At 37.7% G+C, this 14995-nt stretch overlaps 1 protein-coding gene across 1 annotated transcript in view; it reads right to left on the bottom strand.

Annotated features, from left to right (window-relative positions):
• Window positions 1–14995, bottom strand: part of TMC1 (transmembrane channel like 1) — a 136962-nt gene that overhangs the window by 57202 nt on the left and 64765 nt on the right. Inside the window, exons 5-7 of the mRNA XM_065045991.1 lie at window positions 9815–9993; window positions 1446–1511; window positions 937–1309 (exon numbers count right to left, since the gene is read on the bottom strand). Coding sequence (XP_064902063.1) covers window positions 937–1309; window positions 1446–1511; window positions 9815–9854 — 479 coding nt within the window. The 5' untranslated portion in view covers window positions 9855–9993. The remainder of the gene's footprint in view (window positions 1–936; window positions 1310–1445; window positions 1512–9814; window positions 9994–14995) is intronic.

Genomic DNA, 14995 nt, shown 5'->3' with positions numbered 1-14995 from the left:
TACCGCTCCATCGAGATAAGCATGCCTAGCTTCATATGCTCCATTATACACCATTCCCAGGGTTTGTTTCCTTTCAATAGCATGAGAAAGGACAGGGACAATGAAATGACAGGATGCCAGCAAAACTAAAAATAATTTTCGAAAGTGCTCTGTGTCAGTTGGGTCTTCCAAAGGCTTCAGGTTGAATCAAATGCTTTGGAAAACTAAACAGTAATATTTAAGAGAGACTGAGTGGGAAAGAGGCTGGAAAACCCCTTCTGAGTCTTTGCTTCTGGGTTCTTTAAATTTTGGCACTGATCTTTTATAAAAAGCTGTCTCAAACCTGGCTGGGAAACAAGAATTCAGTCTTGTGAAGAGTGTCAAGACTTTGGTTCTGACTTTGGGTTTTTGGAGGATTATCAGCTTAGTATTTGGGGGGTTTTAGTTTTGGGGAAAGAAAAAGCTGGAGAGATCTCACATGTTATCACCTCACCCTGTCATTTGCTCCCCTCTCCAGTTACTTTTACTCTTCCACTCCATCTCTCCAGAGAGTTGTTCTCTGTTACGGAGAATCATTTAGGATATTTAACTACAATTAGGGTGAGCCTGGCCTGAGTTCCTGTTCTATCTGACCAGTTTGGTCCTAATCTCAGAATATCAGCAGTCCCAGAAGGGCCTGGCTAATCATTTCGCAAGGTCCTACCGTGGACCTGTGGCAAACCCCTAAGTTCTTTACACTGAAGTAGATATGGCTTTGTGGAAGGTTTCCATTTCACTAAGCCAGCATTTTTACACTAAAGGAAAAAAACAATCTATCCAGCTCTAATTGGGCTGTAATGAGTAAGAGAGTCATAATGGCCCTTAATATTTCAAAACTATAAATGAAAGCAAATTTTATGTAAGATGAACATTGCTTTATATTGGAAAAAAAAAAAAAAAAAAAAAAAACTGAATTACCCAGATCCTGATTTCTTTTTGTCTTTTTTCTTCTTGTTGGCCTTCTCTTTTTTTCCTTTCTTATCAGGCTTTTTGTCTTGTTTCTTCTCACCTTTGCCTTTCCCACTTTTACCTCCTTTTTCATCTTCTTCTTCTTCATCATCGTCCTTGGATTTCTGATTTGCTTGGTTCTTTCTGGCTTTTGCAGGGTCTACATCAGAATCACTGCCCTCATTTCCAGCTGCTCTTCCCCGTCCTCTACGGTTCCTGTGCCTGCGATACCCAGTTCTCCTTGTTCCATCTTCATCATCCTCATCCTCCTCATCACCATGCCTGGTTCTCCCTCTAGCATGTCCCCTTCTGGTTCTCGGTGTTGCTCTCTTCCCCACTTTATCTGTGATAGAGAAAAAACAATAATAGAACACATTAGCGAAGGCAGTATGTTAGAGGAAGGACTTTCCTTCTCCTTCATTGACACAGATAATCAGAAAACATCTGAGTGTGAACCCAAAGTAATCCACACTACTGACCTGTTCCTTTGACATTTTCTTCATTCTCAGCTGCACTGCCTTCTTCATTGTCAACATCACTGCCATCTGTGAAATGAAAATAAAGGCCAGTACAAGTGAAGTGTGGATCAGTCATTGGGAACGTGGGGTTTTCAGAAATTCTTGGCAACTACTGCATTGTGCTCCCTAACACCATTTCACAAACACAGCATTTTGGAACATGTCAAAAGTATTTGAGAAATAAGATGAAGACAGAAAAAATAGTTACGCATTCCTTCAGCACTCAGATAAGTAAGCCCTAAACTGATGCTGTGAAGAACTCCCTTTCATGGAAGAAATATGTAGAACAGGAGGACCCTCAAAAAACAAACATAATAGCAATATCCCACAATTTGGGGAAAATAACAAGGAAGATTAAAATGCTTCTCAGGCAATTTTCAGAGATCTTTTTAAACATATGAAGGATAGGCACTAGCTGAGATTAAAGAAGATTAAAAGAATCATTTTCTGATTTGAATGACTGGGGGGCATGAAGCTTCACAGCTGCAGCATGGCTGCAGGGAGCAGTCCCGGGAGAAAGAGGAGACTTACTTTACATTTCTGCAATCAAATCTCTAAGCAAAGTGACAAAAGTTGACCCAGCTTGCTTGTATGCTGTACCACAGTCCTCATCTACCAGTCAGAAGATGATAAAAACATTGGAGATTCTAAGAGAGAGAGCTTATTTACACAACCAAGTAGTATTTCTGCTCAGAAACATCTTTGGTTTGAGGGAGATCTGTTGCTTAAGCTTTTCAGTCTCAATAAGTTCAATAGGAGATGCTGTCTCTGCTACCCATCAGTAACAAGGAAAGCATCCAATTCATTTGCCTGATACACTTTGAAACCGGCATCATGCATATAAAGAGAAGAAATAAAATACCCCTCTCATGCACATTATATCCATCATAATATTTAATGAATATGCTCTCTGCAAATATTGGTACAAATATACTATTGAACAGGTTACTCCTGAAACTGCTAGTGGCATTCACTAGTAATGTTTTTGTAAGAAGCAACCCAACTAATACCTGAGAAGCCAGGAGCTATTAGGCTCTCTTGAGGTACCTCTGATCTTGTATATGTAGGACAGTACATAAGACACAGCAGTGAAATACATAGAAATACATAGTAGCAGGAGATTAATGAGAAGACTAAAAAATATTACCATGAATAGAAATAGGCAGCTGTCATTCTGCTCCTACATATCATGTAAGTTCCAGATGTATGTTGTCTAATTCCTCCTCCGTACAAACAGGACAGGTGACATCACTATCATGTCATAGTTGGATTTTTCAGGCAAGAAGAAACTACATTTTTCTTCCTTTTTCATTCATCTGTAATACTTTTGAATTTTTCTTTATATTGTTTTACTCTACCCATTCACTAGTACCCTAGTTCTTTATATAAATTTTAAAAAGCCATTAGTGATTCATCGAAAATTTATACACAAATTGATTTATCTAGAGACTACTGTAGCAACTATCAGACACAACGTCTTTGCTTTATCTAGTATCAAAGAAAAGTAGTAAAATATGTAATGCTGCAAACAAGAGGGAATCTGGGGTCATTTCACTCAGTGCAGTAACAGGCAGAGGGCTATAATCCAAAATTTGACAGGCATTTTAAAACAAAAATATATGTAGAGAGTCCCTCCATTTCATTGTAATTACTTTTTCTAGCATTTCCACAGCATCTGCACAATATTTTTTTAAGACTATGCAAAAATGTTATAATTCAATATCACCAGTGGAATGTGAAAATAAGCACTCCTTTGTTCTGTTTGGACATATGCCTTCTGCTGCTGACAGTAACAGGATCTGCATTTGAGAAGGATCATTATGTTGCTATTGAAATCTTGCAAAGATGAAGCCAGATGCTTCTAAAGAGATACTTTTCATGCAACAATAGGGCAGGGTCTTGCATTGCAACTAGTGCTTTTGCTGGTCTCCTCCAGCCAAGCAGAAATTCCCAGGGAAGTACTTTGATAGTACAAGATTGACCTCACTGCAAATTCTGATGAGAGCATACAAGCAAACATCTAGAGGTTTATCGCATACACTGGAACATGCATTACAAATGAAAGTGTATCATGCTCAAGTTGACATCAGGTAGATACAATAGTAGAAGTGACAGTGGACTAAGCAACACAAAAGCTTAGGCGGGGCAGGAGGTAGCTGTTGGTTTTAATTAATTCTGATAGTATAAAAGTAACAAACATGTTAGTCAGAATCCAACATTTCAGGTAAAAGAGTGTTCAACTAATAAAATTTTTAAATAAATTAAGCAAAACCATAAAATCAAACAAAAGCCTAGAAAAAAAATGACCAGTGATTACATGGAAGCATGTAGCTAGAAGATTAGTGGTTACTACACACATTCCCAACAAGCACAAGTGCAGCCTTAAAAGTTATTTCTGCAAGAATTTAAAATTATGGTTTCAAACTGAACTTCAGAACGTTTCTGACTCCACAGCCCCATGCTCACAGAGATGAAACCCGTTGTTATGAAGAATGTTAGAGGTTTGTCCTTCTAATTCTGATGTATCCACAAAATAAAAGATCTCTCTGAGGTCTTGGGCTACTATGCAGAAAACATTGTATTAATATTTATTTTTCAGAGGAGCTGGAAACTAGGGACAACACTCTAACCCTCCAGCTACCTCACACTTTATGTTATGAGCTGTGTCACTGGCATAAAAAAGGAAGCTCAGGGTAGAAGTAAAATTTATTCAGTTGTGTCAGCTGTGACAGCAGTTTGTAATGCCTATGGGGAAAAGAATCACTGAGGGCAGGGATGAAGGAGCTTTAGCACCCTGGAGGTCTGTCCTGAATAGTGCGGATGCATGTGTTCTTACAAGATACATAGCCACCCCACACCACATCCACATTACAGCTAGCCCTGGAGACTTGTAATTCAGACAAGCTGTATTAATAATTGTCTTTTTGTATTTGGGGCTTCTGCATCTGTCATTAAAAGACCAATGTTGCTTGTTGATTTGGTATTTGAGCAATAAGAATCATAAGTAATCATTTCTGTACTTAACATTATTATTATTATTAAAAAGCTATTTCAGGCCATTAACTCTGTAATACTTATCAAAGAGGAAAGCAAGAGGCTTGGCAGCTCATAACTCAGCACTTCAGCTGTTTGTGGCAAAGCCTGTCTTACTGAATTATGGGAGAAGCATTTCAATAATAAACAAATTACATTTCATGGTGACAGTAAATCTAAATGCAGTTTAGTACTAAATTTAAATGTTCTTCTATAAACCACAACATAGAGAAACAGTAGAGTGCATTCTCCAGGCACTATGTTATCATCCTGTAGAAAAACTGAAGAGTATTTTTTATGCTCTGTTTTTTTAAAATAGAAATGGATAGTCTTTGATGCAGGAACAAAATCATCACTATATGGAGTACTTTTAGGTCTATATACTTGTCTTCTGCTTTTTAAAACAGATCTTCATCTGATTCCACTTATCAAAAGTCCAATCAATCTTCCACCAAAGCCAACTAAGTTTCACTAAAGCACTGTCTATAATTACTCATTGTTCCAGAAAAGGGTTGATAGGACCTCATTACTTCACAGTATTAATATTCATAGGACTAATATCTGCTTATTAGGCTTTGAGTCAGCTAACTTGAACTTAAGTAACCCAGAGCAAACCATTGTTAGCTGTTACATCTTCCAGGATGCATTATCCTGCCTTAATGACACATCCATTATTAGGTATATTTGGAGCTATAGTCCATAACTCCTTATGCCCTAGGAAACCAAATCACTTTCTGATTTTTTTTTCCCCCCCACAGTACTTTAAGGGAAACTTTCTCATCTTTCTAAACTAAGGGCAGGGAAAGTGTAATATGAGTAAGCTATCATTTTACTTTAAGTCTTATTTATGCTTTAGACTATAGACACAAATAAGCAAAAAGATTAAAGGAGAAAGTCCTGAATTTAGGCTCAGATTAACCTGCAAGTCAAAGACTGCAGCGAAGACAGAACATCAGACATCGCAGGAGAGAGCTCAAAATGTTAACATGTTGTCTGGCAAGGAAATTAAGGACAGAAAAAAATGTATAAAACCATAGGACTCTGCTATATGACATGTCTGTTTAGTATATTGTGGGAGCTGTTGTATCTTTACCTTATCTTCCAAAGTTATTTGTACACCATTTGCCAGATGGTACTGCCTGGATTTCATGTTTTGGGGATTTTTTAAAAATTGTTTTATACTGATAAGTTTCCTTGATTTTTCACTGTGAGTGGGATAATGACTCTTGGAATTACTCCATAAAATATGTCCCACTCTTGTGATATCACTGGTCACATTATTGCTATGTAAAACTGACTACTTCTAAGCAGTTCTACATGCTGGTACCATTAAAAAGTTCTATGGTACACAAAGTAACCTGCAATTCAAAAAAATACTGTTAGACTTTTGGTATATGTTATAAAACAAATTTCTACTCTATTTATTAATTACTGAACCACTGTAATGGATCGTATGCAGGTAGAGACTCGCAAGCAATTATTATGTCTCCCTCCGAACTGAACTATGCTGGATTTTTTTCAGTGTCAGGAAGACATCAGCTGAGAAAGCCAATAAACTGGGTGCCCAGCATGTAGAAATGTCAGCAATGCGAGATCATATTAGACAACAAATGCATGTGAAATATTAGTCATAAAGAATAGGAAGAGCTGTACAATGTTCAGTTCCATATGTTTTTACATATATTTCTGTACTGTTCTTTCTGGTCATGTAAATATGAGAATGTCTCACAACACTTCTGTGAGGATAAATATCACTAGAATTAACAGCTGATCTCTGTGAAACACACCAGAAAATATATACCAAGATCTCAGAGAAATTCTATGGTGAGAGTGAACTTGTGGAGACTTCAACATCCCGGCTTTGAGACCTTAACACTGTAGACCTTATCCTCTTAGTGTGCTTCCAGTCATTGGGAAAAACAGCTTGGCCTACCTTGGGCACAGAAGGGGACTTGAAACACAGAAATTACAACTAAAAATTTAATTTATAGAAGAAATTGCACACTTTGTATTGGAGACAAGGCTTGACTGTTCTATATTTTTCCCAGTTAGTGTTGCAATCTTTTCTTCCAATGGTCTAAAAAATCACAATCCAAAAAAACTCCTGTCCAGCAATAGCTATAAATTTATGAAGTAAAACAATAACTCCTGTTCAGTTATGCTACCATGGGTATACTGCTTATTTTTCTGCACCTGAATTGGCCAGGTAGTAGATACTAAAGTAAGCAGAATATTTACACTACAACTTATAAAGCCGCTAGTGTCTCAGGAGACTTATTAGTCTTAATGTCTTCGCTGTGGCCTGCAGACTTCTACACATAATGAGTTTACAGAAGTTGCCTGAGGGGCAATAAGCTTTCCCTCTCTTCAGGTTGCCACTAAGAAGAATTTGGTCAACTAATGGTATCTCAGTGAACATTTAAAAATTACATATGATGATCACAGGGAACAAATGGAATTAATTCAATTCACATCCATAAATTGCTCATTTGTTTTCTACTGGTAACGAAAAATTACAAATGTTTTACCAAAATGACAAGACTAAGCCTGTATAGATCAAGTTGGCACTGTGGCTGTCATCAGGCACATCATTTGATTGCGTTCTCCTCTTTCCAGTTTTCTTCAGATCTGTATTTACACACCACAAGGTTTTAGCATTGTCACTCAGTTTCTGAGTCAGGATGTCTCTTACTCAAAGTTCCCTTTCAGGGATAAATAGGTTTATTGCACTATTTCAGTGCAAAAATTTTAGGTCAAATCTAATTTTACTATTATAAAACCTACAAAAGGCAGAGGAGGAAGATAATTCAGTGAGAAACCCCTCAGTATTTAACTCTTTTCAGGAAAGCATGGATATATGTTCGCAGGCCACTGCGTCATACATTATCTCTGTGGATACACCTGCATTACCCTACCTACACCAGACAAAGACCTAACCTTGTAACTCTTTGTCTTACCCAAGGCTAGAGATCTGACAAGCTTGCAGGACACACTGATTACTGCAATAAAACAAGGAGAATACATATTTGTATGGCTTCTTCATCACATGGTTGGGTTGATGGCAGACAATTTTCCATTTACATTGAAGTCTTTAGTGCAAGAATTAGGATCAGAATATTAGGTGTCCAATGGTATTATGGAAAGTGTGAGACTGCAGTAAATCATAGCAATCTGACCTTTCCAGGTTCTGAAATGTTATTTACTTAGCTTACTATAATTCATTCATATTACTGTTAACACAAGAAGAACACGTTAACATGGAAAAAATAGTTTATATTCAAGTTACAAATTTAGCAGTCCTAGTGTATCTGAAGTCAATTTTATTTTTTACTGTCTCATAAGAAGACAACTCTTTTAAGATTGATACCTGAGGCTGACCAGCTCACCACAGATTCCCTTTGCTATTTTTAGAGAACAGGTACTTCCCATCTGATCCTTTTTAAATACCCGTTCTGAAGATTTGTTCCCTAAGTCTTCTTTTCCTATATGAGAAGCACAGAACAATGAATTCACATTCATGAACATAGTGTAATGAACCATACACCTCCTACTATCATAGATATTGCAGAAGACTTATTACAAAACAAGAAAAATGGCCAAATCAGGGCTTCACTAGAGCTAAAGGTATCAGAAGGTAAAAATGTATGGCCCTAGACCTCATTTTTGCAATTGTTGGTGTGGTCCATTCTTTGAAAGAATACTTGTCAAGACAGTCAGCAATTATGAAGAAAAACGTCATGTAAAGAAATTGCAACTAGATTAATGCCCGAGCTGTGCTGACTAGCTCCAGCTCTCAGCACACTTTAAGTCAAAAGTGGACGCAGAACCACATTCTGAAAGTAGCTCATGTTACTTATAGTGGAACTCCAGCTTTTTAAGTCTTCTTAAATCAAGACTGAGTCTTGAATTTACTCACACGATCTCATCTCCAAATATATTAATAACTGTCATTAAGATAATTAAATTTTATTATAAATTATGTAAAGGATAATTTTTTGTGCAAGGTGTGTCAAAGAGTGATCATGATTCTACAACTTAAAGATCTCAACCTTCTCCAATTAACAGATGTGTGGGTTTTGTTCACTGTGGGAATGTAAACCTCCGTACTTTGAATGAATAATAAGTTACTGAATCGAAAAGTAAGTCAATTCAGCCAGATATCTGCAACTAGAAGGCAGATATTTAAGGTAAACTTAGATCCTTGATATTAAAAGACTTCGTTCATTATAAATATTTTTTAAAATGTGTATATTCTATGGACAGGCTCATTTTATTTTTTGTTCAGATAAAAAGTCTGCTGAAACTAGTATTTATCCTATGCTACATTAAAATCTATTCTTTGCTCATGTTACAATGAGCTCCATTACCATGTACTGCTTGAAAATTACATTGGTCAGTAATAGGGCTTGTAGAAAAAAATGGAGGAAAAAACAATGAAGGTGCTCAGTCAACAAAAGGAAACAAAACAGGATGAACTCTTAAAATCAGCTATATGTTCTAGCCTGCTGAAATGTTAGGTACTTCCCTCTGATGTTTTCTATGGAAGCAGATCCCATTTTATTACTACTGCACATTATAAATGTGGATTAAAAATATGGAAAACGCTGTTTAGTAGTACCAGCCCTGGTACTCAGTGAGACCTAACGAATTCATTCAGAAGCTGGTCTAAAATAAGGTTCCTGGTAGTTCTCTTCCACGCTGAAGATCAGAAATGTCATGCCTGTTCCATAGAAAGGGATTCATATTTTGGAAAGATAAGCCCATGAGAACTGAAAGTACTTCCCATACCAAAGAGTTGCTTTGCACTTTGCCAGAGTAAGCTGTTAGGCATTATCATCCTACAAAAACATTTCTTACATCAAGAAGAGTGCATTATGAGCATAGAAGTATTGTTAATCTTACTATGAAAAACGTTTGATATTTCATATCAAATACTGAAAGCAATAAGAAAAGAAGGCATTGCTTTTGTTCAGTTTACAGAAGCCACACAATATCCTTGTTTTATTAATCTTTCCTATAAACAGTATACAAATATAAGACAAGTAACAGGGCTGTGGTTGCACTCTTGATTTATGAACCAATGGAAAGCCACACTGTCATGCTGCAACTAACCAACCGACAGAGCAAAGCTGCTTTCAAAAGCCGAGTAAAATACATTTCCAATCAAAAGATAATGAATTGTGACAAAGGACAGTCTGTATTAGAAAGAACAAGAAGAAAACAAAACTTGCACACTGTTGAGCTACATGCAGAAAACTGTTAACGTGCTTAAGATGCATAATTCTAGTTACAATTACCATTTCCTTTAACGGTAGTTGGCTTTTCATGTTGAGGCATCGTGACTGTATTTCACAGGGCTTCTCCACCTGCTTCCTATATTAGAGATCGTCTGAAGGCTGAGTTCAAGAAGTGCACATCAGCATCATCCTGTCTGCTGTCTGTCACTGAACGGATGGTGCTGGTGAAGTTTCACAGCCTGAAATATAAGAAGATACTAATTTCCTAAGTAATTAATCTTTTATGAATGTTTAGTTTACTACTTAGGTTTGGCATGCTAGGGTCAAAAGAATAGAAGAAGTTGTTAACCTTCTTTATTATCATTACAAAAAAAAATATAAACACAGTCCTGCACTATACCGACTTATGACTAACACTAACATCTAAACGATTAAGGGCCTTATTGAGCAAGGATGTTGCACATTGTCCACACAGTCACACTTTGATGCTGCATGCAAGTCTACGCTTCAGCATGCAGAGGACATTACATGGATTTTTTTTTTTCTCACAAAAGACAATTTTACTTTAGACGTATTTAAATTGTGTAGCTTTAACAGACTGTCACAGATTTAAAACCTCCGAAGGCAAAAAGAGACAGATGCTGATGTACCTGCTGGTTTATATTTGCATGACCTTGGAGTTCTGTTAAGACTCCTTGCTTCTGTCTTTATGCTGATATTACATCTTAAGTTTACCAGTTTTACCCTGATTCACCTTGTATCTACAACACAAGACAAGCTTAATGGTACAGCAAGGCAAGAATTTAATTAACAAGACAGGTCAGGCTGTTACATAAAAGATTTGAAACAGCTTGTTATAAATAAAATGACATGTTACAAATAAAAGAATACAAGATACAATTATCGATCTGTATTTAACTAGGTGATTTCTTCAGAGCTTCCCCAGTATTCCTCCTCTGGAGTTCTTTCAGTGTTACACAGCTTGGAAAAAAAAAACAGTAAGCATCTGCAAAACAGCCCACATTCTCAGATCCTCTTGAGTGGTTTCTGGATCCTCCTACCACATCACAGTGAAAGCCATTTGTTTTTCTTTGGAGCTGTTGTTCAGATGCCTGAAGGAAGTTCATCTGGAAGTTTATCCAGTGATGCTGCCTGGCTTACCTATTCAATTTCAAATTTTAGCACTGAAGTTTTTTGGAAATTGTGAAAATATTTGTGGCTGTTGTTTGTACTTGAAATTCAGTTTACAGACAAAATGCATCCAGGTATTTAGTCCTATTTTCTATGTTTTAAATATTCCCAGAGAGATTAAGTCTACACATACAATTATAAGAGGACCTACACCTTTGTCTAAAAAACGTGTTTCTGAACAATTATTATTTCTTTTACTGCATTCTCTTATTAGTCATCTTATTACATCCTGGCTCCTGTGTTTTTATATCCTTGGGAAAGACTTCTGATGCAAAAACAAAATGCAAGAAAACATTCAAATAATCTCTGAAAATCCATAGTTACACCATGTGTAATAAGTCGTGGTTTTAAGAACTATGGGGAAAAAAAAAAAAAAAAAAAAACAATAATAATAATAATAATAATAATGTTCTAAAGATTCAGTTAGTAGACTTCTGTAATAACATGCCAGAAGGCTGTGCTGCCATCCAGTGAGACCTGGACAGGTTGGAGAGTTGGGCAGGATAAATTTAATTAAATATAACAGAGACAATTGTGGAGTCTTGCATCTGGGCAGGAACAAGCCCAGGTTCCAGTAGTAGTTGGGGAATGACCTGTTGGAGGTCAGTGTAGGGGAAAGAGACCTGGGGATCCTGGTGGACAGCAAGATGACCATGAGCCAGCACTGTGCCCTTGTGGCCAGGAAGGCAAATGGCACCCTGGGGTGTATTAGAAGCGGGGTGATTAGTAGGTCAAGAGAGGTTCTACTTGCCCTCTACTCTGCCCTGGTGAGACCACATCTGGAATATTGTGTCCATTTCTGGGCCCCTCAGTTCAAGTAGGACAGGGAACTGCTGGAGAGAGTCCAGCACAGGGCAACAAAGATGATTAAGGGAGTGGAGCACCTCCCGTGTGAGGGAAGACTGAGAGAGCTGGGTCTCTTTTGCTTGGAGAAGAGGAGACTGAGGGGTGAGCTCATCAATGTTTATAAATACGTAAAGGGTGAGTGTCAGGAGGATGAGGCCAGGCTCTTCTCAGTGACAACCAATGAGAGGACAAAGGGCAACGGGTACAAACTGGAACACAAGAGGTTCCACTTAAATATGAGAAGAAACTTCTTCCCAGTGAGGGTGACAGAGCACTGGAACAGGCTGCCCAGGGAGGTTGTGGAGTCTCCTACTCAGAAGACATTCAAAACCCACCTGGATGCCTTCCTGTGAAACCTCATCTGGGTGTTCCTGCTCTGGCAGGGGGATTGAACTAGATGACATTTCGAGGTCCCGTCCAATCCCTGACATTCTGTGATTCTGTGTGTGGATCATGAGCATGGCATTCAAGTTAATGATTCTACAAGTACTTGTGAAAAGAAGCAGTGAAAGAATTGTATGTTTCACAGTTGCAGTCAAATCAGGACCTTAGTCTTGATGGAACTGTTAAGTCTTCATCAGAAATTTAAGTTAATAATTCCTCACTTTCTTTTATTAGCCACATTGGAAAATATTTGAATACATGAATATCAAAAGCAGAAAGACAGATAAATAAAAGAAGGTCATACATGCAGTCTGAATGTAGTCACTGGGTGAACATTTGCTATGATATCAGTGAACTGTACACTCCATTTTATTTTTTTCTCAAGGGCTCCTGACTCAGACAGTGATCACATTTAGTCAAATGCCTTTACCAAAGTGCAACTGCTTAGCTTAGACAAGCCAGATCCAGTCTGGTTTGTGGTTTATGTTTGTGGCGGCAGAAGTTAACTGTTTCATTGAGTTCCACCACTTGCTGCCCTCACCGGTTTACCTCTACCAGTGTCCATGGGGCTGCCCTGTAAGTTGGGTCACTAATCAAAGCAAATAATTGCTTTCTTATGTCAGCTTAGTGCAGTGATCCCTTCCACATCATGGTGCAACAAACAATTGTATTAGCGCAGACGGGGGAGTCAAATTGTGGCATGATGTGGGAAAGGGTAGCCAGGGTCAAGGAGGCAGAAAGTGTGCTCAAACCTTTGAAGACAGAATTGCCACTGGAGATAATACAGCATGGAGCTACATCTTATGTTTCTGTTTACCACTGGTACCAAATACTATGCAGAGATTGCAGACAAACTGTACCAGTTTCACTTAATTAGCACCCTAGTGCACAAATAGCACCCTAGCACAAATAAAAACGATTGCATAGAGAGCATGGACAGTTTACATTTACAGAAGGTTCTCCTTACAGCAACCAGTCTGGAAAAGAAAATAAATAAATAAATAAATAAATAAATAAATAAATAAATAAATAAATAAATGGTCTTTAATGTGATTTAACTCTATTTAATACCAATCAAATCAGAACACAGTTCAGTTTAAAGATATAATTAATTATTAAAATGGCCCCAGTGCAGACAGGTTCAGAGAACTGGGCTCAGTCCTAAATGAATTTGTGGAATACTGCAAAAATTTCTACTGTTAGAAAGCATGACACATTTTTGCTGTTCTATTAAAATCTGTATCTCAGTGTCAGACAATATATATACGAAGTGCTGAAGCATGTGTGGTACACAAAAGATGAGGAAGGAAGGGCACAATTATCCCTTTATCACAGCTGAAACTCATAGAAAAACCTGTAATAAAGGAGAAGAGGAAAGTATTGGTACACATACCTGTTACCTGTTACCACTAAACTGATAAGGCCTTTGACAGCCATCTGACAACTGGATAAATCCATCCAAGGGGAACAAAAACAGCACCAAAGAATTATGATATAACTATGTTTGATACAAACATTAGTACCTCAGTAAACCCACAACCATCAATTTTGCTTGTAATCAACGTGTAAGTTACTGTGCCACAACCTATTCACAAAGAAATAGCCACTGTAATTTCTTTCCTGACGCTTCTACACATCAGCTGTGAACACTTTCTACCACAATGAAATGACCTTAATGTTGATTTTTCACTGTTTCAGAATGTATTTTCCATCAGTTTCTAGACATACTGCAAAACTTAGGGCAATAAATAATTTTCTGTCAGGGTGGGATTTTAAAATGACATTTTGCTTTCAACCACGCAAAATGTGTATTCTGCCCTGCTGAAGCACATGGTAAAATCAGGCAGGTTTAGAAGCAGAAAACAAGCTGAACCCTTGGCAATGTAGCTATGCCAGTTAAAACATCATTTTCTATGTAATATAATACTCAAGTTGATCTTTCCCTGACCTGCTTCATTCAGATGAGTCAGATGAGCCTGAACAGCATTAACCAGTAAGTCTGTGCCTATGGTCCCCATTATCCCACATTTTTTTACAGCTGAGTAGATGATTATGCTGCTCATGTCTGGGAGCAGTGGGAGGCTGCAGCAGGATGGGACTGAGGCAGGATGGAGGTCGAAACCTCCCTGAGGGGCACCATCCTGCAGCAGTGCCAGCAGAGCAGGCTTGTCACAGTGGCATGGGGAGGACCCTGGTGAGGACCCTGGTGAGGGTGAGCAGGGACAGTCAGATGACACATCAGATTGATTAATTTCATGTAAGAAACTTTCAAAAGTTTTGCATCCTTTTTGAATATTAACTCCCAAATCAACATGTTCAGCTCTTGAACACCGGTTAGGGAATGTTGTGTAACAGAAACACAAGTAACTTTGTTGTGATGGTGCACTGGTATTCACAGCGAAAACATCAACAGCCTAAATTTACTTGCAGGGAAAACCTTATTTGGTTAGAGGTCTCTGAGCAGCCCGTGAAAAGGAAATCTAACAGCTAAGTCAAAAATCTACATGAAATTCAAACAGATTTCTGCAGTTATTGCTTCTGAAGCCATTTGTAGCTTTTCTGACATTTCTGAAATACTGTATCTCAAGTGTCTCTGAAAAACTGGAAGTTAAGACAAAAGTAGAGCAGGATGTAATTTGCATTATACTTAGGTGCTTTACACTCTTCTGGTAGTCATGATTGCCAGATTCAGAGGAAAAACTTCAGAAGTGTCATGAAGAAGCCATTTTTTTTTAAATTTTCTTGTCAATTAATGCGAATCACAATAAATTAGGGTGGTATATGTGACATAGAGGTATTTATCCAAATTGCTTTTGATCA

Source organism: Columba livia, chromosome Z, assembly GCF_036013475.1.
Source record: "Columba livia isolate bColLiv1 breed racing homer chromosome Z, bColLiv1.pat.W.v2, whole genome shotgun sequence".
Classification (NCBI taxonomy): Eukaryota; Metazoa; Chordata; class Aves; order Columbiformes; family Columbidae; genus Columba; species Columba livia.
The sequence above is the reverse complement of the archived record's forward strand: the minus strand, read 5'-3'. Positions and strand labels throughout refer to the sequence as shown.